Below are 23,059 nucleotides of genomic sequence, written 5' to 3' on the forward strand. Positions count from 1 at the left end.
TCATCTGTGTTATCCCAGCACGTGGCACAGTCAACATTTGTTGGTGGAAGGAAGATAGGAATGCCCCCAGCCCCTTGGGGGAGGTGATCTGGGCCACAGTCTCTTTCTTCCCATGTCTCTGCAGCGTATCAAGGCACACCAAACCCTCACACCAGCCTCCTTCCCATCAGCCCCCACTTGGGGTGGTACCGCCACTGTCAGTGAGCAAGCCAGCGTTATAGCACTTTTCACATAAACAAATTGGCAAATCTCAGAAACTGATGTTTGTCAGACCCAGGTATTCTGGTTGTTGTTTTGAACAATCTGATCATCCTTTCCTTGGACAGTCTCCTAGGGTCTGGTCATTTGCCTTTCTCCACTGTAAAATAGGAATCCTGTTACTGGTTTCCAATCACCTCACAGTCTGGTGGGGAGTCTCAAAGCAGATCTGGAAGCTGGATGTCTGACCATCTCTGGGCTTGTGTAGTTCTCCCCAAGTGGGCAGTGACTGGGCATGATCCCCTGGGGAGCCTGTCACTGCTGTTGACATGGAGAATACTGGTGTGGGAACAAATGCTGTCTTTGTCACAAGCTCGGCTATGGGGGGCCTCTCCTTCCCTGAGCTGGCAGCTGAGGCTAAGCACTTGAGATCCCTGGGCCAGCTGTTGTGAAGTAAATGCCAGGCAGTAGGTAAGGCAGGATTCAGAGCTGGGCAGGCGGCCAGGCTAGAGCGGGAGCACAGATGGGGGGTGGGGGCACAAAAGTTGGCAAACAAGTATTTGCCAAGGGGGGAGTTAAAAATACAATTTTGCTTCTTGAGTAGACAAAGCACCAACAGGGGGGGCTGCCTAAAAATGCCTGTTTTCACTCACTATCAGCTAAAGAAGATTCTTATACCAGGAAGGCACTGTGAGCTGTGCTTCCCCGAGGAGGCTTCCCCGGGAGCCCAGAGAGATAGCCACACCCTTTGAAGTTTGCTGGGAGCTCACAAAGGACAGTGTTGTTTGCACCAAGGAAGAATGATAGCCCCACATAATGGTATCCTTATTCTCTAAACGTCAGACCTTATGTGATGAGGGGCGAGTGAGCCTGCAGGCCCAGGCCAAGGGGGAGGGGGCGAGTTCGGCAAATCACACAGGCCTTCAGCTTGCTTGCGAGTCAGCATGGAAGGTCTTCCTAGGAAGATGGTGCAGTCTAAGTCAGGGGTCTGTTTCAACTCTCTTCCCAGGGGGACAGTAAAACCATACCAAGATACTTGTTCATTTGGTGATGGCTGATAAAAATTTCCAAGTGGACGTTATCTTCCATAGCACTTGATAGATTTCAGCTAAACATGGCATGAGCTTAAAGCTCATAGAGATAAAAGACAGATGAGAAAAAAAAAGGTTCAACCCATTGTTTTTATTGATTGATTGATTGATTGATTGATTGATTTTTTAAAACATTTAATTTATTTATTCATGAGAGAAACACACAGAGAGAGGCAGAGACATTAGCAGAGGGAGAAGCAGGCTCCCTGGGAGGAGACGGATGTGGGACTCAATCCCAGGAACCTAGGGTCACAACTTGAGCCAAAGGCAGACTCAACCACTGAGCCACCCAGGCATCCCTAAACCCATTGTTTTAAAATCAGAATGAGAATGGTTGTGTTTCCCAGGGCTGAGATTCCTGTCACACAAAAGGGAAAGTCAGTAGGCTGGCAGTCGCTGTCAAAGGCAGCTTGTCCACCAGTTATTAGGAAATGGAGTCCCAAAATTGGGCTTTAATATAGCCATGACCAACTTTGGGATGTCTATGGCATTGCACCATGCGTGCGTATGTTGGGACCACTTCCAAAATTCTGACTCATTTCCTAGCCGATGAAACCATGTCAGGCATATGAGTTTCATTGCTGGTGTCATCCCAGGGAATTTTTGTCAGCCCTGGTTCCTGGGAATGATTCCATTAGACCTGGGAATAGCTGTGTGCTGCCATGGTAAAAGCCATGCAGAGCCCGAAGCTCCAGCCCTAGCTCTGTCGCCAATTAACTGTCATTCCAAGTGAGTCTTTTAACCAGTCTGTGTCTTGATTTCTTTAGTGGTTAGAAAGAGACTGTTTAATGAGACAGTTTCGTCCCTTCTGGCTGTAAACATAAAAATGTCTGTCTTTCCGTGTTGGATTTGACAAAGGATCATTGTGGATATGTAAAGTATCTACTTTGATAAATTTTTTTAGGTCTATAAGGGGTCTCAAAGTTCAGCTAGTCCAACAACCCCGTTGTGGTACAGATGTAGAAACTGAGAGCCAGAGAGGAGAAGGGAGTTGCTCAATTAGTGCAGTACCAGGGTTTAGAGATCAGGTTTCTCGATCCCCAGTCCAGTGCATTTTCCACTACATTTATTTTTAAATCAGAGCAATACATGAGCATGGTTCAAAAATACCAAATAATACAGGAGAGCTTGGAACAAAAAACAACAGTTCTCAGCCCCACCCCTAGTCCCACTCCTCAGAGGCAACCATTTTGAACAGATTCTATTTTCAATTCATCTGGTGGTTACTCTGATATCACTAAATAATATGCCTCTACTCCTGTTTATCCATTTGGGACCTTATCTATTGACTTTGTGCTATTAAAAAATGAGCTTACTTAACATTAACCCAATCTCCCCTCTTTCCTCCACCTCCCCAAGTTCCATAGTGTTATCTTTATGAGATTTTTTTCATTTACTTTTTAAAATAGCATACAGGGGTGCCTGGGTGGCTCAGGTGGTTAAGCATCCGACTCTTGGTTTTGCTCAGGTCATGATCTCAGAGTCAAGAGATCAAGCCTCCAGGTCAGGCTGCATGCTCAGCAGGGAGTCTGCTCGAGATTCTCCCTCTGTCCCTCCGCCCCCCAATAAATGAATAAATCTTAAAAAAATAAAATATATACAGTAAAGTTTACTGGTTTTGGTATACAGTTCTACAAATTAAGAGAAATATAAAGTCATGTAACTACCACCACAATCAAGGTATAGAACAGTTTATTACCTACCTAAATTTTCTCATGCTGCCTTTTATAATCAATCCGTCTCTCTATCCTCAACCCCAGATAACCACTCGTCTGTTTTATGTTGTTGTATTTTGCTTTTTCCATAATGTTATAGAAATGGAACAATAGAATATGTGATCTTTTGAGACTGCATCTTTCACTCAGGATAATTATTTTGAGATTCATGTATCAGCAGTTCATTCTTTTGTAGTAATGAGTAGTATTCCATTGCATAAATGTACCATAATTTATGCCTTCACCGGTTGAAGGACATGTAGGTTTTTTTTTTCCAGTTTAATGGTATTATTTTTAGTGATTACATTGGTTACCTTTTAAATTGTAATCATATTCTTAAACCTCTATTGCTTGAGCCATCATCTACTATTTATTAAGTAGATCTTCTTCAGCATAGTAAATGCTTTTTTTTTTAATTTTTATTTATTTATGATAGTTACAGAGAGAGAGAGAGGCAGAGACACAGGCAGAGGGAGAAGCGGGCTCCATGCACCGGGAGCCCGACGTGGGATTCGATCCCGGGTCTCCAGGATCGTGCCCTGGGCCAAAGGCAGGCGCCAAACCGCTGCGCCACCCAGGGATCCCCATAGTAAATGCTTTTGATTGGATTTTAAACATGATACTTTCATTCATAGTCTCAGTTTTATTTTATTTTTTTAAGATTTTATTTATTCATTCATGAGAGACACAGAGAGAGAGGCAGGCAGAGATATAGGCAGAGGGAGAAGCAGGCTCCATACAGGGAGCCCGATGTGGGACTCGATCCTGGGACTGCGGGATCACGCCCTGAGCCAAAGGCAGATGCTTAACTGCTGAGCCACCCAGGCGTCCCCGTAGTCTCAGTTTTAAATCAATTTCATTTGAGGATATAACTTTTCATGGGGGTGGGAAGGGTTGTTTAAATGCTACCTAGCAGCCTTATTCAGGGCTACTGTTATTCTAGATGATTCCTGTAGCATAGAGGGCCTTCTCTAGTACTAGACATATTTGTTGCTGGGAAGATATACATGTACTTTCTTTTCTGACCGTTGCTAACTAAGGCAGTAATTTTTGGGAAAAAGACTTTTCTTCATGTGGATTTCAGCTTTTGTCTGTCATGCTTTTTCTGTTCCAGCTGCCTTCACCAGCGAGCACAAAGCCACGTTTCAAAGGAGACTGACAAATTATCCCCAGCTGCCAGAAGGAGGTTAGCTTTCTGTATGTTCTGTGTCCCCCTTCTCTGATAACCAACAGGTTAACTTTCTAAAAAGAACTAACAAAAGCAGAAATTGTCTTTTGGCTCAAATGGGTTTTTTACTCTTTTAAAAGATGTGGATTTGTAATATTCCTCTCCATTCATACCCAAATTTATGCCAAGAAATATAGCATAAATGATCATAACTGAACCTTTGTTATTTGCAAGATTCATATTGATACATTTTAAAAGTGTTTACCAAAGCTAAATTATTTTTGAAATTTGCTAGCATGGTATCTTTCCTCAAACAGTAGCCATTTAAGGATGGAATTATATCAGCCGTGGCCATAGAGATGTATATGTTATATTACACTTGTGTTTTTAACCAATTTTGTATGTACGTTATCTATCTAGCACTTAAAATACATGGCAGGAGTGAATCTGATGCCTGAACAGTACCCTACACATAGTAGGTGGTCAGTAAATGCCTTTTGAATTAAAATGGTACAAAACAGTGTCAGGTATACATAATGGTGAAGTATTTGGGCAGGCATTCTCAAACACTACTGGGAATGAAGCAGGCATTCTCAAACACTACTGGGAATGCAAATTGGTACAACTCTCCCACGGGGCACTTAGACAACATGTGCTGAAGCCTTAACAATGTTCTTCTTCTTTCACCCAGTAATTCTCTTCCTAAGGACTTATCCTAAAAAAAATAATAGAGATGCCTGAAAAAATGTAAAATGAGGAAACTGATTGTAACATGTTTTAATATAGAGAAAAAGTGGAAACGACTTACAAGTTGTCCTTACTATGAAATCTTAACACAGTAACATTTATACTATGAAATGCTATGTAGTTATTTAAAATCATGTTTAAAGGTTTTTAGTAACATGAGGAAATTCTCAAAACCTAAATTAAGTTGGAGAAGGGAGGATACACAAATGAATGTACAGATGATCCCGTGTGTGTGTGTGTGTGTGTAGAAAAGACAAGACTGGAAGGAAGGAAATACATAGAAATATTAATACTTGGGGTGCCTGGGTGGCTCAGGTGGTTAAGCGACCAACTCTTCATTTCAGTTCATACCACCATGATCTCAGAGTCATGTTGGGCTCCATGCTGGATGTGGAGCCTGCTTAAAATTCTCTCTCCTTCTCCCCCTCCCCACACCCCATCCCCGTTCATGCTCTCTTGTCTAGGTTGTAGGATTATAAGTGATGTTCATTTTCTAGTTTCTGCAATTTCTAAATTCCTTACAATGAACTTATATTACTTTATAATCTGAAAATATATTTTTCATTTGAAAGAAATAAATACTATTTCTGATAGATGGAGGTCTTACATTCATAAAATCCTAGTAATAAGATATGGAACCATTTCTCAAACCAAAGTCAACTCTTCAGATACCACATGGAAAGTCACAGCACTGTTTAGTTTCAGAAAGACAAAATGAAGCCTAGAAGTCTTGTGTTTAAGCCTTCTGAGCCCCAGTTTGATATTGAAGGGCAAATATTGTTCATCCTCCTCTAGGCCTAGTTAGGTTTCATCCTTCTCTTCTCATCCCCACCCATTTTTAAACTGTACAGATCTGTGGAACAAATGTTGAGTAAACTGGAAATAAATAAAACCCACTGGCCTTAAGATACCACAAAGCCCTCCCTTCCTGTGTACTAATGGCTACCCGCCCATTGTACTCCCCAGAGTGGAGGGCTGGAGTCAGCCAAAATGGAGGCTTTGCTGAATCAAGCATGAACACTGCAAATGCTCAAAAGAGTGAAAAACTTATATCTGTAAAGATCAAGACACAACATGTACAACATTTTCTCTCCCCTACATTCTTATCTTCATATAATATAAACTGGTAAGCTCTGCTGAGAAAAAAAAAACAACAACTATGAAGTAAAAAAAAATCATAGAAGGCAATACAGTAAGGAGGACTGTTGAAAGAAATCTCAGAATCCTAGAACCTTAGAGCCAGAAGGAAAACATTCCAACAAGTATAGGGCTCCTTCCAAATACCAGATACTATGCCAGGTGCTGATCAAATGTTATGTCATAAGAACCATCTAGCGGGGTGCCTGGGTGGCGTAGTTCGTTAAGTATCTGACTCTTGGTTTCGGCTCAGGTCATGATCTGGGGGTCCTGAGACTGAGCCCCATGTTGAGCCCACACTCAGCATGGAGTCTGCTTGGGTTTCTCTCTCCCTCTCCCTCTGTTCCTTTGCCCCATATTTGTGCACACTCTTTCTCTGAAATAAATAACTACATCTTTTTAAAAACCATCTATCAAGGCACTCCATTTTACCGATGAGGAAGTCAAAGCTCAGGGAGGGGTTGTGAATCCCCTTAAATTGCAGTTTGTTGGCTGCAAAGCTGGAGCTAGGTCCTACATCTCCTGGAGACTCAGAGGAAAAGATGGATTTTTTTCCTAGTATAATCTTCCCCTCAGCTCCAGAGAGTCCAAATATTTGCTGTGCAGTTGTGCCTGGATGTTTTGTTAACAGCTCAAGATAATCATTAGGTCCCAAATCAAACTCATATCCTTCCCCTTGTCTCCCAGTCACTGAGCATCTGAACTAAAGTCTAACTGGCTCTTTCACCTCCACCCCGTAAACAAGTCCTGTCAATTTTTCCTTCAAAAAATACTACTCAACCTATAAGACAACCCAACCTTTACCTCCATATGAAATCTCTTCTTGATACTTCAGTCCATGCTGCTGCCCTTCATTTGGGGGTGATTAGCATGTGGCCAGCAGAATTCCTTCGTGTGACAAACATGTACTGAGAGTCTACTATATGCCAGGTTCTGAAGATGAAGAATTCATTTGTTTTATCTCCCCAACCAGACATTAAGAACTCTGGGAGTCTAGGGGATGAATTTTTCCATAGCCTTTTAAACACCTATTGCAGCTCTGGGCACATATTTGAAGATTTGTTTGTTCAAGATCAGAACAGATTTAAGGAATCTGTCACCAGCTCAGCAGCTGGAAAACTCTTGGGATGCCCTACTATATGGTTCTTCCTCAACATCTCACAAGCTACATGGATATGATCCACTCACTCAATAAAGACAGCATATTAAAATGTAGCTTTTAAATACCATACCTTAACAAATAAGTGATGAGATTGAACTAATATGAGATGTCAGATCTTAAAAGTCACTGGGGACTTCTGCCTCCAAGAAGGTGGAATAGATATATTGTTCCCCATTCCTCTCAGTAAGTACAACTAGGAATCCTGGACATTATATATAAAACAAATATAAGACCAATAAAGATAGAAGAAGGCAGACTGGCTAAGGACCTCAGTAACCAAAGAATGACATGGTAGTAAGTTTTCTGAATTTTCTTTTTGCCTCACATATCCCAGACTGGCTGCTAGAGAAGCCGGCTATTCATAAAACACCCAACGGGAGCAGACAAAAATAAAGGCCTTCTCTCCCTGGCCAAAGGACCAGGAAATGGGCAACATAGCAAGATAGAAAACTATTACTGCTCTACACCACAGGAAAAACTGTGACCCCCCCCACCTCACCTCTGCCAGAAAAGGCCAAATGGGGAGCCTGACCTTCTACTCCAATCTAGCAGTAACCAGGCAGTATCCCCTCCTTTCCACTCCCAGAGCAGCATCAGAAAAAAAGCCAGCTAAAACAGAGGGTTTGAATAAGATCCAGAGTTTTCATTACATGATACCCAAAATGTACAATATTCATTTGGAAATCATTTATCAAACTGAGAATCAGGAAAGTCTCAAACTGACTGAAAAAACACTATCAATAGATACAAAACAAAGATGACAGGGATGTTGGAATTATCTAACAACGATTTTGAAGCAGCTGTCATAAAAATGCTTCAATCAGCAACTACAAACATGTTTGAAACTAATAAAAAGAAAAAATCTCAGCAAAGAAATATTAAGTCTCAGCAAACAAGAATATATAGAGGACAACAAAATGGAAATTTTAGAACTGAAAAACTCAGTGGACAGGCACAAAAGAACAGAGGAGACAAATGAAAAAATCAGAAAATTTGAAGATATAACAACAGAAATTACACAGAGAAAAAACAGACTGGAAAACAAATGAACAGAGCTTCAGGAACCTGTTGGACTTGAACAAAAGATATAGCACTCCTATCAATGGAGTTCTGAGAGAGGAGAAAGAGAATGAGGCTGAAAAGCATTTGAAGAAATAATGGCTGAAAATTTCCAAACTGGGAAAAGATATAAACCTACAAATTTAAAAAATTGAGAGAACCCCAAACAGGATGAATCCAATGCACATACAGCCATATCATAGTCAAACTTCTGAAAACTAAAGACAAAGAAAAGAATCTTGAAAGCAGACAGAGGAAAAAAGATATTACTTATAGGAAAATAATGTTTCACATAAGGAATTGACACATTTTTCAAGAACTAATCCTGCCAACCCAGAATCCTATACCATGTGAAAATATCCTTAAGGAACTAAAGGGAAATGAAGATATTCTCAGATGAAAATCTGTCACCATCATACCTACCCTAAACAAGCAGCTAAATGTTGTACTTTAAACAGAAAAGAAATGATTCAAAAAAATCTTGGAACATCGGGAAGAAATAACACAATAAAAATATGAATAGGTTAAATAGACTTCCCTTCCCCTCTTGAGTCTTCAAAATTATGCTTGGTGGTTGAAGCAAAAATTATACCACTGTCTGATATAGTTTTAAATGTATGTAAAGGAAGTATTTACGACTATATTATAAACTGGGGAGGGCAAAGGGACATAAATGGAGTTAAGGTTTCCACACTTCCCTGAACTGATAAAATAATACCACCATTAGACTGTGACAAGCTCTGTATATACAATGTAATACATCAAGGAACTACTTAAATCTATACCAAGACATATACTCAAAACCCTAACAGATAAATCCAGATGATATTCCAAAAAATATTCAAGTAACCCATAGGAATGCAGGAAAAAGAAAACAGAGAAGTGAAAAACAGAGAACAAAAAATAAAACGGCAAACATAGACCCTAATATATCAATATTAACATTAAATGTAAATCATCTAAATACACCAATTAGAAGACAGAGATTAATATTAACATTAAATGTAAATCATCTAAATACACCAATTAGAAGACAAGAGAAACACCATCCAACAATATGTACTCTAAAAGAAACTCACTTCAAATATAATAATATAGGGAGATTGAGAGTAAAAGAATGGAAACATATATCATGCAGACATTAATCAAAAGAAAGCACGAGTGTCTTTATTAATATCAGATAGGCTTCATCATTGCCTATGATGGAGAAGGACATTATGATATGTGATTATGACATAATGATAAAATGGTCAGTCCATGAAAAAGATGGAGCAATCCTAAATGTGTATGTGCCACACAACAGAGCTGTTTTTGAAGCAAAATACATGAAGCAAAAACTAATAGAACTGAAAGGAGAAATAGATAAATCCACAGTTGTAGTCAGAGATTTCAACACCTGTCTCTCCACAATTGATAGAACAGTTAGAAAATCAACAAAGATATAAAAGAACTAAACAGCACCATCAACCAACAGAAGCTAATCAACAGTTTATAGAGCCTATCACCCCAAACCCGCAAAATACAATTCTTGTCAAGTACCCATGGAACTTGATAGACTGCATCCTGAGCTACAAAACAAATTTCAACATATTTAGAAGAATTAAAACCATGTACAGTGTGTCCTCTCATTATGGAATCAAATTAGGAATCAATAGCAGAATGATAACAGGAAAATATGCAAACACTTGGAAACTAAACAAGATACTTCTAAATAATCCATAGGTAAAAGGGGAAGTCTCAAGAGAAATAAAAAATACATTGAACTAAATTTAAAATAAAATACAACATTTCAAAATGTGTGGGACACAGCAAAAACCATTTAACAACACCAAATACATATGTTAAAAAAGAGGAAAGGTCTCAAATCAGTAATCCAAGTTCCCACCTCTAGAAAAAGAAGAGCAAAATAAACACAAAGGAAAGAGAAGGGGGTGCTTGACTGGCTCAGTCAGTAGAGCATGCAACTCTGGATTCTCAGAGTTGCAAGTTTGAGCCCCACGTTGGGTGTTAGGGATTACTTAAAAATAAAATCTTAAAAAAAAGGAAACAGAAGGGAGGAAGTCATAAAGAGCAGAAATCAATGACATTGGGCAGCCCAGTGGCTCAGCGGTTTAGTGCCGACTTCAGCCCAGGGCCTGATCCTGGAGACCCGGGATCAAGTCCCATGTCGGGATCCCTGCATGGAGCCTGCTTCTCCCTCTGCCTGTGTCTCTGTGCATCTCTCTCTGTGTCTCTCATGAATAAATAAATAAATAAAATCTTAAAAAAAAAGAAATCAATGACGTTGAAAAGAGGAAACAAGAAAGAAAATAATGAAACAAAAAGTCATCCCTTTGTAAAAATCAGTAAAATTGACAGATTTCTTGCAAGATTGACAAAGATAAAAGAGAGAAGAAACATATTACCAATATCAAGCCAAAACAGAAGATATTACTACAGACCCTGCAGACATCAAAAGGATAATAAGGGAATACTATGAACAATTCTACACAGATAAATTTAACAGCTTCGATAAAATGGACCCATTCCCTGAAAAACACAAGCTACCACAACTCACCAAAAATAAATATTGTTAGTAGCCCTATAACTATTAAGGTAATTTTTAAAAAGATTTTATTTATTTATTCATGAGAGACAGAGAGAAAGAGGCAGAGACATGGGCAGAGGGAGAAGCAAGCTCTTGGCAGGGAGCCCAATGCGGGACTCAATCCCGGGACTCCAGGATCACGCCCTGGGCTGAAGGCAAACCCTAAACCACTGAGCCACCCAGGCACCCACTATTAAGGTAATTAAATCCATGATTTTCAAACTTTCCAAAAAGAAATCTCTAGGCTTCATTAAAGAATTCTACCAAACATGTGAAGAAAAAGTAATGCCAATTATATATAATCTCTTCCAGAAAATAGAAATAGTGGGAACATTTCCCATTCATTTCATGAAGCCAGTATTACTCTGATACCAAAACCAAAGATAGTACAAGAAAACTACAGACCAATATCCCTCATAAATATAGATGCAAAAAATCCTTAACAAAATGTGAACAAATAGAATATATTCAGCAATATAAAGGAATTTTACATTATGACCAAGTGGAATTTATTCCAAGTATGCAAATCTGGTTCAATATTCAAAAGTTAATCCGTGTAAAACAATATTGAAAGAAAAAAATGGCTAAAGGGAAAAAATGACATGTTCACATTAATTGATGCAGAAGAGGCACTTGACAAAATTTAACATCCAGTCCTGATACAAATCTCTCAGCAAATGAGGAATAGAGGGGAACTTCCTCAACTTGATAAAGGGTGTCTACAAAAATACCTACAGCTAACATTATGTTTAATGATAAAAAACTGAATACTTTCACCCTAAGATCAGGAGGAAGGCAAGGATGCCCACTTTCACCACTCTTACTCTCAACATAATGCTGAGTTCTAGCCAGTACAGTACGGTCAGAAACGAAAATAGAAGGCATACAGATTAGCAGGGAAGGAATGAGACTTCTCCTATTTGGTGATAACATGATGATCTACATAGATAATTCAAAGGAATCTATTTTTTTAAAACTTCTAGAATAAGTGAGTTCAGCAAGGCCACAGGATGAAAGATAAACATTCAAAAATCTATTGTATTTTTATACACAAACAATGAATACATGGACATCAGAATCAAAAATACGACACCATTTATAATTGCCAAAAACGACTCGAATGTATAGCTAACAAAATATGCCTAAGACTTATATACTGAAAACCACAAAATTCTAATGAAAGAAATTAAAAGGAGATCTAAAAAAATGGAGAGGCATAACACTTCCATGGATTTGAAGACTCAGCATAGTAAAAATACCAGTCTCCCCAAATTGATAGACAGGTTTAACATAATTCCTACTCAAAATCTCAGCAAGAGTTTTGTAGGATTTTATCTAAAATTTATACAGTAATTCAAAAGGAACTAGAATAGCTAAAATGTAAAAAAAATAATAATAATAAAGTGGGAGGAATCAGTTGGCCGTATAGTCTGTGTGGTATTGACAGAGAAATAGACACATAGAGCAATAGAACAGAATAGAATCCAGAAACAGACCTACATACATATGCCCAAATGATTTTTTTTTAAAGTACAAATGCAGTTCAGTGAAGGAAAGATAACCTTTCCAGCAAAAGATACTGGAGACTTTAGATATCCACAGGCTAAAAGACAAAGAAAAAAAACAACCTTGTATTAGTCAGGGTTCTCTAGAGATACAGAAGAGAGAGAGAGAGAAGAGAAAGAGAGATTTATTTTAAGAAACTGGTTCATGTGATTGTGGAAACTTCAGGCAGGATAGGCCAGGAGGCTGGAGACCCAGGGAAGAGCTGACGTTGAAGCTCAAATCCAAAAGCAGTCTGCTGGAGAATTCCCTTTTCCTAGGGAGAGGTCAGTTTTTTTCTTAAGGCCTTGACCTGATTGGATGAGGTCTACCTATATTAAGGAGGGTAATCTGCCTTATTAAAAGTCTACTGAATTAAATGTTAATCTTTTCTTTAAAAAAAAAAAAACCTTCACAGCAACATCCAGGTGTTTTACCAAATATCTGGAGACCATACCCTAGCCAAGTGGATAATTAACTACCACACACCTCGTCCTAAGTCTCATACCTTATACAAAAATTAACTCAAACTGAGTCATGGATGACTTCAATGTAAAAGTATAAAACTTCAAAAAATAAACAGGAAATCTTCAGGACCTACAGCTAGGCAAAAAGTTTTAGACTTGATACCGAAAGCAAAATAGATAAAAGGAAAATCAAGAAATCAGACCTGATCAAAATTGCAAACTTTTGCTCTGTGAAAACCCTGTTTAGAGGATTAGAAGACAAGCTACAAAGTGGGCAAAAATATTTGCAAGCCACACATCTGACCAATGACTCATATCTCAAATATACGGAGAACTTTTAAAAACTTTAAAAACAGGGATCCCTGGGTGGCTCAGCAGTTACGCATCTGCCTCCAGCCCGTGGTGTGATCCTGGAGTCCCAGGATCAAGTCCCACATCAGGCTCCCTGCATGGAGCCTGCTTCTCCCTCTGCCTATGTCTTTGCCTCTCTCTCTGTGTGTCTCTCATGGATAAATAAATAAAATCTTAAAAAAAAACTTTAAAAACACACAGTCCAGTCAATTAAAAAAAACACAATCCATTCAGAAAATGGGTGAAGGACATGAAGAGACATTTCAGCAAAGAGGAAATGCAGATGGTAAATACCATCATTTAAGCATTAGGGAAATGCAAATTTAGGCCACAACGAGGTGTTACTACACACCCATTAGAACAACTAAGACAAAAAGTTGTGACAATACCAAATGCTGGCGAGAATGTAGAGAAACCAGATCTCTCAGACACTGCTGGTGGGAATGTGAAATGCTGCAGCCACTGTGGAAAAGAGCTTGGCAAGTTTCTTATAAAACTAAACATTCAATTACCATAGGACCCAGCAATCACACTCCTGGGCATTTATCCCAGAGAAATGAAAACTTATGTCCACACAAAATCTTGTACATGAATGTTTATAGCAGCTTTATTTGTAATAGCCCAAAACTGGAAACAACCAAAATGTCCCTCAATAGGTGAGTAGTTAAACAAACTGTGGTATGATGAAAAGCAATGGACACCAAGTTGGGTGGATCTGAAGGATATTATCCTGAGTGGCAAAATGGTCTGCACGAAGGTCTCCACCCCTCACTCCCCACCCTCTCACCCCCACCCCACTAATCACAAACATTCTAGATTCAGTTCCCTATGATTGAAAAGACAAATTGGCCAAAAGAAGCACCCCAGGTGATTTCAGTTTTGTGGCAGTGAGTGAGGAGTGGCAATCTCTAAGGCAATGTTTCTTATATATATTGTTATCGTCCCACATCTACAAGACACACACACACACACACACACACATCCAAGATGTCAGGATTTTCATACTATGGGATTCTGCTTCTATTGACTCATTTTCAAACATGAAAGATAGATGGGGTGCCTGGCTGGCTTAGTCAGAAAAGCATGTGACACTCAATCTCAGGGTTGTGAGTTCAAGCCCTATGTTGGGTGTAGAGATTACTGAAAGTAAATAAGTAAATAAACAATCAAACTTAAAAAAAAGATGTAAGAGACCCACCTAAGTCACTCTCAGGTGAGGGGAGGAAATGGTGGCTGGTAGCAGCACAGGGGAAAAGAGTAGCAGGGAAGCTGGGAAGGTAAAACCATCAGAGTAGTAGGGACAGGACTGTCCTGCCCTGTGCTCCAGCTCTGTAGTTTGGTCTCAGCCTGTCCACTAACACATGCTCAAGATCTTCCCCATCTGCAGCCCCAGTTCTGAGTCTTCAAACTGATTTGGAAATGTCTTCTCTCTGGAGAGGCCTTGCCAGACCCCAAGACTAGGTTAGCTCCCTGTGTTGTACATTCTCATTACACTTGAACCTAACCTTGGTATTATTTATCACAATCGTAATGACATATTTTGAGATTAAGTATTCAATGTTAAATAATGGTGGGTGGGTATTTCTACTGAATGTATCTCTGATCTGGGGCTATAAACTCTACCAGTATAGGGACCCTGTCGTAATTCACTTTTGTATATTCTGGCACCTAAAACAGTGCTGGTCTGAAGAAGGTGCCCAGTACCTATTTGTTGGATGGATCAATGAATGCAGGGCAGGGGAATAGGGTGGATAATAAGCATAATTACTTACAATCGCATAAAGGAATGTAAACTTTGATTTGTATTTATTTTCTGTCTTACAAAATTGGAAAGACATGAATTCTCCCACTCATCACATCAGATAAGACTGAGTAGACAGGAAGGTGCTCTGGAGTAAAAAGCATGGTTCAACTACACAGGGCTGATCTGAAGAATGCAATGACCTCCCAGCCTTTGAGCTTTGGAGGCCCACTGTACCTTCTCTGAGGCATGGAATCCAAGCCCCAAATGTGCTACATGTGGGAATGTGGCCATCAGCACCCATGTGGCTATCATCAGGAGTTCCTTTCCACCCACCAGGGCTCCCTCTGAATCCCCCCATAGAGCTCAGGGGTCAGGGGGAGCATTGGCCAGGTCACAGTCCCCGCCCAGACTAATTAGAAGGACTGGTAGCTATCAAAAGTGGTTTCCATTACCTATATTTATTTCCCCTGAGGGAAGAACGAGTTGTGAGAGCAGAAAAGATTTGAGAGGAGACTCTCCTTTAGACTTTGACTTTTCTCCTTAGACTTAGGGCCCAAATGCTGTCCGTCACACTTATGCAGCTTTTCCATGACCTGTCATTCACACCAGAGCCCTCCCCATCGGCCAGTAAGGAAACATAGGCTCTTCTAGCGGCAGGGATGGGGGGGGCAGGGATGGGGACGTGCAGAGGTTACACGTCAGTACATTTTAGGGACAAGTCCAACCTGTTTAGCCTTTAACATTAGAAGCTTGCCTTTTCTTCTCAATATCCCGTGATTCAGCCCCAGGCCACCTAGGCTCCCCCCATGCCCTAGTCCTTTGGGAGAAGCAAGGTCCTTGCTGGCTGAGCTCCACATTCAATCCCTAAGTCAGAGTGAGCTCTGTCCTCCTCCCCACCTCCCATGTCCACCCACAGCCACCTGACACCAGAGCTATTGCTCAACTCTGGCCTGCAGGGCTTGAATTAGTTTCTCTCCCCGGCCCCCAAAGAAGTCAACTTCTGCCCAAGCTGCTCTTCTGCTTTCTGCTGTTCTTGACTGAATTCATCCCAAGTTTCTCCTCACTTCCTGTAGCCTGAGCTTTCTCTGTCCTTGAGTACGCCTGGGGTGGGAGGCCCTTCCCTCACCAACCAGATGACAGTGGAGCTACGCAAAATTGCTAGAGCTGGGAGGGGCTCATTGAATCCCACTCTGGGACGATCTGTGCAAGGGGGTTTGATGCCCCTGCCCTAGGTGCATACTTTTCATGCGTGAACCTCGTTCAGAGTGCCCTGGAAAAAAAAAATACAAGCATGGAGCTTATATTTTTGATACATGAGGCTTTTCCAGGCCCAACAGCATTTTTTTTTTTTTTTTGGCCAGGGAAAAACTGTATCAGTTCTTAAAAACAAGAAATATGTTGGCAATTGCTTGATTCTGCCTGAAACTTGCCTTTTTTCATAGCTTGGAGGAAGTGCCTGGGCCCCCTGTTCATGAAATCATCCAGGAGCACTGAGGCCTTGATCCCATCAGGGTCCACAAGGCAAGGCTTCACGAGGGAAGCCTCCTTTGTGGTTTCTGTGGGGAGAGAGCCAGCTCCAGAGTCACCTCACCAGGCCTCAGCCCTGGTCCCCTGCCAGGATGCAACCCATAGGCCCAAGTCCTGTGAACTCTCCAAGCCTCGGTTTCTTCCCCTCTAACATGGGTATTTGGCATACTGTAAGTACTCAATAAATGTTAGCGAGGAGGGACACCTGGGTGGCTCAGTGGTTGAACATCTGCCCATCTGCCTTTGGCTCAGGATGTGAATCCGGGGTCCTGGGATCGAGTTCCGCATCGGGTTCTCCACAGGAGGCCTGCTTCTCCCTCTGCCTATGTCTCTGCCCCTCTCTCTGTGTCTCTCATGAATAAATAAATAAAATCTTAAAAAAAATGTTAGCAAGGAGGAGTGGTGGGGGTTGGGAGGAGAAGGAGAAGGAAGTGACAAGATGACCATGGACTTTACTAGGACAAAGGGGCCTGGCCAGCAGTGTCTATGTCCTTCCCCTGTCCCTCTCCCTTTCCCAGCTCAGTCAAGGCTCCCACCATCGAATAGCCCAGACTCTGTTTCCAAATCCACAGGTGTGCGGCCCTGGGCACCTGGGTGCAATGTGGCTCCTGCCTGCCTACCATTACCCAATCGCTTCCAGGGGGGGAACGCAGTGCATTTTCTCAAATGAAGCCTGCTGTTCGTGTTTGCTCATGGTGAATTTTAAAATTTAGGAGATGACGAACTTGTTTACTAAATAAATATGTGCGTTTGGGTCTGTTTGTCATGTTCTCCCTCCCAGATGCCTTTGCCCCCTCCCGTTGCTAGGCTCCAGAGACGGCAGTCGGGGGCACTGGTGTATGAAGATGCCAGTTGTTGATCTTCTTGGACCTGAAACCTATTTACAGAGCACAGGATTTACAGTCAGGAAGGATTTTTTTTTTTTTTTTTTTTTACAGAAATGGGCAAATCCTCGATCCTCTCTGGATACAAACCTCCTTTCCAACAGTTATGAAAGGGCATTTTAACTTTAGATGAGAGCCCTGTTGGTGGCTCAACATTCTCACTGCTAAGTTCCATCAAAACATTGTATTGAGGGCAAGGTCACATGGGAATTGCCACCTTTGGGTCCTGAAATCTCCCCAGTAATGCCGTGACTCTGGAAGTGGGCAAAGATCCTTCTTTGTGTCCCTGGCTCACTCCCCCCCAGCCCTTGTGCCTCTAACGTCAGAGCATCAGCCAGTAACATATACCAAGGGATAGAATTCAACCCCGGGTCAGGGCAACTTGAACAGCTCTGTACAGAGGCCCAACTTGCAATTCTCCCCTCCATGGAAATTGTCCCCTCCAGGAGCAGCTGCTCTCCACCAGCTGCCCAGCCAGCTGCCATTAGGCCCAGATTTACTCCCACCACCTTGGGGTCCGCTGCACACACTCGCTGGGGCTCATCCACCGACCTCTGAGCTGGAACTGCCCACATTGGAATAGAGCCCTGGTTTCCTCTGGGATTTTTTATCTTAACAATAAAAGGGCAATTTATAGAGAGACCCCTCGCGCTCAGCCCACGTGGAATGAGATAAAACAAAAGCTTGCTGAGTCAGACCCCCAGAACCAGATTGAGCCAGAGATGGCACGAGTGTGGAACCAATCAGGAAGTGATATGTGTTCCAAAAGACTGGCTTAATGGGTCTCTTTAAAATACTTTTTTTTTTTTTAACTCTTAATCGCATCATGTAGGGTAGAACCCTCACACTCTTCTTCTATTTCCTTGTTCGGTTTGTGTTTGTTTTTTGGTTTTTTGTGTTTTTTTTGGGGGGGTTGGTTTTTTTTTTTGGATGTTTGGTCTGCTTCTATATGCCATTTGTAGAATTCGTGGGTAACTGGAGGTTGGGTGTGAAAACAAGGCTGGCCACTCACAGAGAACAAGAGGTAAAGAATTAAGGATTCAGGATCCAAATCACTGTTGCTTCTGTGTTGAGAGGTTGTCACACAGGCAATTAAGTGTATGTTAATTTCCCAGCAATGTAGTGGGAAAATCAGCACATCAAATAAAATATTTAACACCCAGGAAAAGCCAAATGCATATTCTGCATGTGTGTCCTTAAGTGGTATTTTTATGGAAGGAGACCTTATTTGAAACAAATGTCAGAACAGAAATTGAGCTCATGAAAGGCGCTGAGAAACTATAGCACATAAGGTTTTAAATGTTGTTCATAAAAAGTATCGTCCTCAGCCTCCGTCCCTTCCATGGTCAGCATGCACATCAGACGCATGTGTTGATCTACCTGTGTATACAGTTGTCCTCAACCATCTGCACATGATTCTCTGCAAGACCTGGTAGTCAGGTTGCTTCCACGTGTGGATCCATCCCCTGGCACCCCACTGCATAGTATCAGACAAGGAAGGAATCTCCTAATGGCAAAGGGATTATTATCTGGAGATCCTCAGAGGAGGTCGCTGAGACCCACCTTAGAAGGAAGCTGCTTTCTCCCCATGGCAGAGAGACTCGGGGCTCTGGACCCAGAGTGGGGAGCCCCAATCCACCTTCAAGCTTCTGTCTGGGGATCTCGATGGGGGCTGAAAGCTTTTGAATGTAGCCTGTGCAGAAGGAAGCAGAGATTTGAGGTTGCCCCCAGCCCATGGCCAGGGGAGGCCCCCGAGATAGAGATGTTGTCCTGGCCGAGTTGGGGAGAGTTTGCCATGACTCTCATTTCTTTCTGTCTGTTCCCAGATGCCTGCCTGCCTGCCACCTTGCTTTTTCATTCATTTGTACATACATTCCTCAAGTATTTACCGAACACCTATTTCAGGCATACGCCTGGGCTCGCCAGGGCAGGAGTATACAGAAGATGTTTGTTTTCTCCTCTCCCTCTCAATGGTTCTTCTCTCCTACTCTCTCCCCATAATTCAGTGGTAACAGGGGTGGACGGAGGAATATCCAAAATTCATCCCTGTAGGAGACATCTGTGCCAGGAATTTCCGGCAACCCCCAAGGAGAGTGGCAGATTGATGGCACTCTAGTTAGGACTTACAAGGGGGCATTGGGGGGGGGTTGAAGCCTGCAGCCAGGCTGTCTGCCCAAGCCTATTCTATAGTTCCCATTTATCGGGTACTTGCTCTATGCCAGGCCCTGTACGTGCAGTTTCTCATTCCTCATTCGATCCTCCAGTCCTGTGAGGTGGTTATTATAACTGGCCCTGCTTTAGATGAGGAAACAGAGGCCAGGAGGGGCAAGTGACTTGCCCAAGGTCATACAGTTAGGATGTGACAGAGTCCCATTCAAGCTTAGGTCTGTATTGCTCCAACTCCCAGGCCTTTGAAAAACTCAGATGTGGTTTAGACTTCAGCATGAAAATAGATGAGGAGGAGCTTCTATGATGTGCTATGAACTCTGTTTCAATGCAGTTTACTTGAGTTTATATATCCACCAATAAAAAGTTACTTTTTAAAAAATATTTATTTATTCATTCAGAGAGAGTGAGAGAGAGGCAGAGACACAGGCAGAGGGAGAAGCAGGCCCCATGCAGGAAGCCCGATGCGGAACTCGATCCTGGGTCTCCAGGATCACACCCCAGGCTGCAGGCGGCACTAAACTGCTGCGCCACTGGGGCTGCCCTTTTTTTTTTTAAAAAAAAAAATTTATTTATCACCAATAAAAAGTTAATAGTAGCTCACATTTATTGAAGGCTTGGGTGACAGAAAGTCTATGGAATAGTTTTACATTTGTAATTTTCTGTAATTGTTGCACAAAACTGTGAAGTACTTTTTAAAGGTTTTATTTATTTATTTATTCATGAGGGACAGAGAGAGAGAAGCAGAGATACAGGAAGAGGGAGAAGCAAGCTCCATGCAGAGAGCCCGATGCGGGACTCAATTCTGGGACTCCAGGATCATGCCCTGAGCCAAAGGAAGATGCTCAACCACTGAGCCACCCAGGGATCCCAAAACTGTGAAGTATTAATGCAATTATTTTTACTGTCCTCATTTTATGAATGAGGAAGACAACACTTAGAAAGTAACATGCCCTTGGGGCACCTTGGAGGCACAGTGAAGCATCCAGTTCTTGATTTCAGCTCAGGTCATGATCTCCGGGTTCTCAGATTGAGCCCCATGTCAGGCTCTGGGCTGAGTATGGAGCCTGCTTGAGAATCTCCTTTTCCCTCTCCCTTGACCCCTCTACCCCCTACTTGTGCATGCATGCTCTTTTTCTAAAAAAAAGAAAGAAAGAAAGAAAGAAAGAAAGAAAGAAAGAAAGAAAGAAAGAAAGAAAGAAAGAAAGAAAAGAAAAGAAAGAAAGAAAAAAGAAAGAAAGAAAAAAGAAAGAAAAAGAAAGAAAGAAAGAAAGAAAGAAAGAAAGAAAGAAAGAAAGAAAGAAAGAAAGAAGAAAGAAGGAAAGTGGGGTGCCTGGGTGGCTCAGTCAGTTAAGCATCTGCCTTCGGCTCAGGCCATGATCCCAGGACCCCTGGGATAGAGCCCCGCATCTGGCCCCCTGCTCAGTGGGAAGTCTGCTTCTCCCTCTCCTTCTGCTCCTCCTGCCTGCTTGTGTTCACTCTTGCTATCTCTCTCTCTCTCTCTCTCTCAAATAAATAAAATATAAATAATTTTTTTAAAAAATTTAAAAAGAAAGTAATATGCCCAAGGTTCTAGTAAAACCAGAGCACAGTTTCATTCTGGTTGGGCTCTGTGGCACATCAAAGACCCTCACAGATACTAGACTGTCCCTGTCCTGCCGTAAACCCTACAGAACTTCATTATTTTGAAATGATGACTTCTTTTTTTTTTTATGATGACTTCTTATACTCCTTTTCGGACCATATAACAGTCTCACCCACTCATACCCTGTAAGATGAGCTAAGTCATTGTCTCCTCCATAACCACCTCACTGAGAACACTTCTTAGCCCCAATATCCAATTAACCAAACCTGGAAGGCCCAGTGATGTGTTCACACAGGGACAACAAGAACCAGAATATTATGAGCCTCAGATTTCCGGACACCCTTACAGGTTCATGGGCCTTAAGATGAAGGCAAAATAAAGGCATAAATTTTTGATATTTAGAAGTCATAAATGCTATCTAAAATTTGATTTTTGAAAAAATACCCCCCTCTGTGTCTACAGTCTACACAAGCAGAATCCCCAAATGGGAGGCAAAAGAGAAGTCCTCCTCTCTGAAAATCAGTTTATTTTATAAATAATAAGGTGGCCCTCATGAAAGTATTGCTTGTTTAGAGATGTACATCACATTACTGAATGACCATATTCCTTGACAGAGAGTGCTTCATGCTCTTTTGCCCCTCATTCTGTGGCACAACCACTGAAGACCCAGGACAGCTGCCATTTTGTGCCAAGAGATTCTCTTTCCATTTTCCAAGGAAGCAAAGAACAAGGCATGTCCCCCTTATCTCCCCATACCCTGCCTGGGGTCATGCCCTCGAGGACTTATTCTATTTCAGCTTCTACCTCTAGGCAGCCAGAAAAATGACTCTGAACCACCCACAGAACAAGCACCTGCTTCAGTTGTCCCAATGTGAGCATTCTAATCCCTAGGTTTAGGAGAGGTTTGCCTTCCACCCAAAATGGCCAGGCCCTTCTAATAGGTCAGCACTGCTGATCTTAATACCCCACTCTTGATTTGGAACAGGTGGGTGCCACAGTTGTTCAACTCTTGTTATGACCCAGAGCATGGCTCAAACAATATAAGATTCTTCATAAAGAGTCTGCGAGAATGCCAGATGGTATTATTGGAGGGAAACAAACTCAATTCCTTTCTGTAACATCTCCAGCTAATGGCTTTGACCAGGAATAAAAAGCACCCAGTCCCTGGTGCTTTCTTTACACTCACTAAGTAGGCTTTTTTTTTTAAGTGGACACCAAAATGTTTGTGAAAACCCAACTTTTGTCAGGGCTTGGGGGCTGCCTAGGCCTCATTGTGTAGAACATGGTACTGATGTAAAATGAGCCACTGAATCTACATTTGGCTGTCTGGTCCCCTGCCCCACACTCTCATCCAAGCCCTGTCTGGAGCTTCACAAACATCCAGGCTTGGTAAATAAAGCCCGGCATTCTTTTTAAAGACATGATGAAATCAGAAAAAGACACAATCTCTGTCCTCAGGGTGGAATTGGGAATATGTGATCTCCCACTTCCGTAACAAATGTGAGAGTTTGGGAATGTGTGGAACCCTTTTTCCATTCAGAAAGATTTATTGGGTGAGCCTGCAGGCCATTATTCATAGTTTGGGGTTGCCATATTCGGTTGCTTTGTACAGAAGCCATGCACAGTTCCCTTGTCAAAATCGATTGGGAAGGCCTGAATATACAGCGTGTCCTAAGGTTCATTATGTTCTGGGTACACATGCACCTCCTAGAATAAATGTGTTACATGGAAATCAGGAATGACTGCTTGTTCTCAAGAAGTCTAAAATACAAGGAGTGATCAAATATAAACAGTGATCTAGAATTATCTTCTCTGAATGCCTCTGAATTTCTGTCTCTCATTTATGGCCTTTCGTACCCCCTGCACTTCCCCTGCTTGAAAAGCTATTAATTTCCCCACCTCCCCATCACCCTAGACTCTGATCCCCAT

The 23,059-nt window shown here is 41.8% G+C and overlaps 1 protein-coding gene across 2 annotated transcripts in view; it reads left to right on the forward strand.

The window, feature by feature from the left end:
- Positions 1 to 23,059, forward strand: part of PABIR2 (PABIR family member 2) — a 215,053-nt gene that overhangs the window by 180,556 nt on the left and 11,438 nt on the right. For both annotated transcript variants that reach the window (XM_072817349.1, XM_072817346.1), the window contains one exon: positions 4,119 to 4,190. In XM_072817349.1, coding sequence (XP_072673450.1) covers positions 4,119 to 4,190 — 72 coding nt within the window. The remainder of the gene's footprint in view (positions 1 to 4,118; positions 4,191 to 23,059) is intronic.

Source organism: Canis lupus, chromosome X (assembly GCF_048164855.1).
Source record: "Canis lupus baileyi chromosome X, mCanLup2.hap1, whole genome shotgun sequence".
NCBI classification, from domain to species: domain Eukaryota; kingdom Metazoa; phylum Chordata; class Mammalia; order Carnivora; family Canidae; genus Canis; species Canis lupus.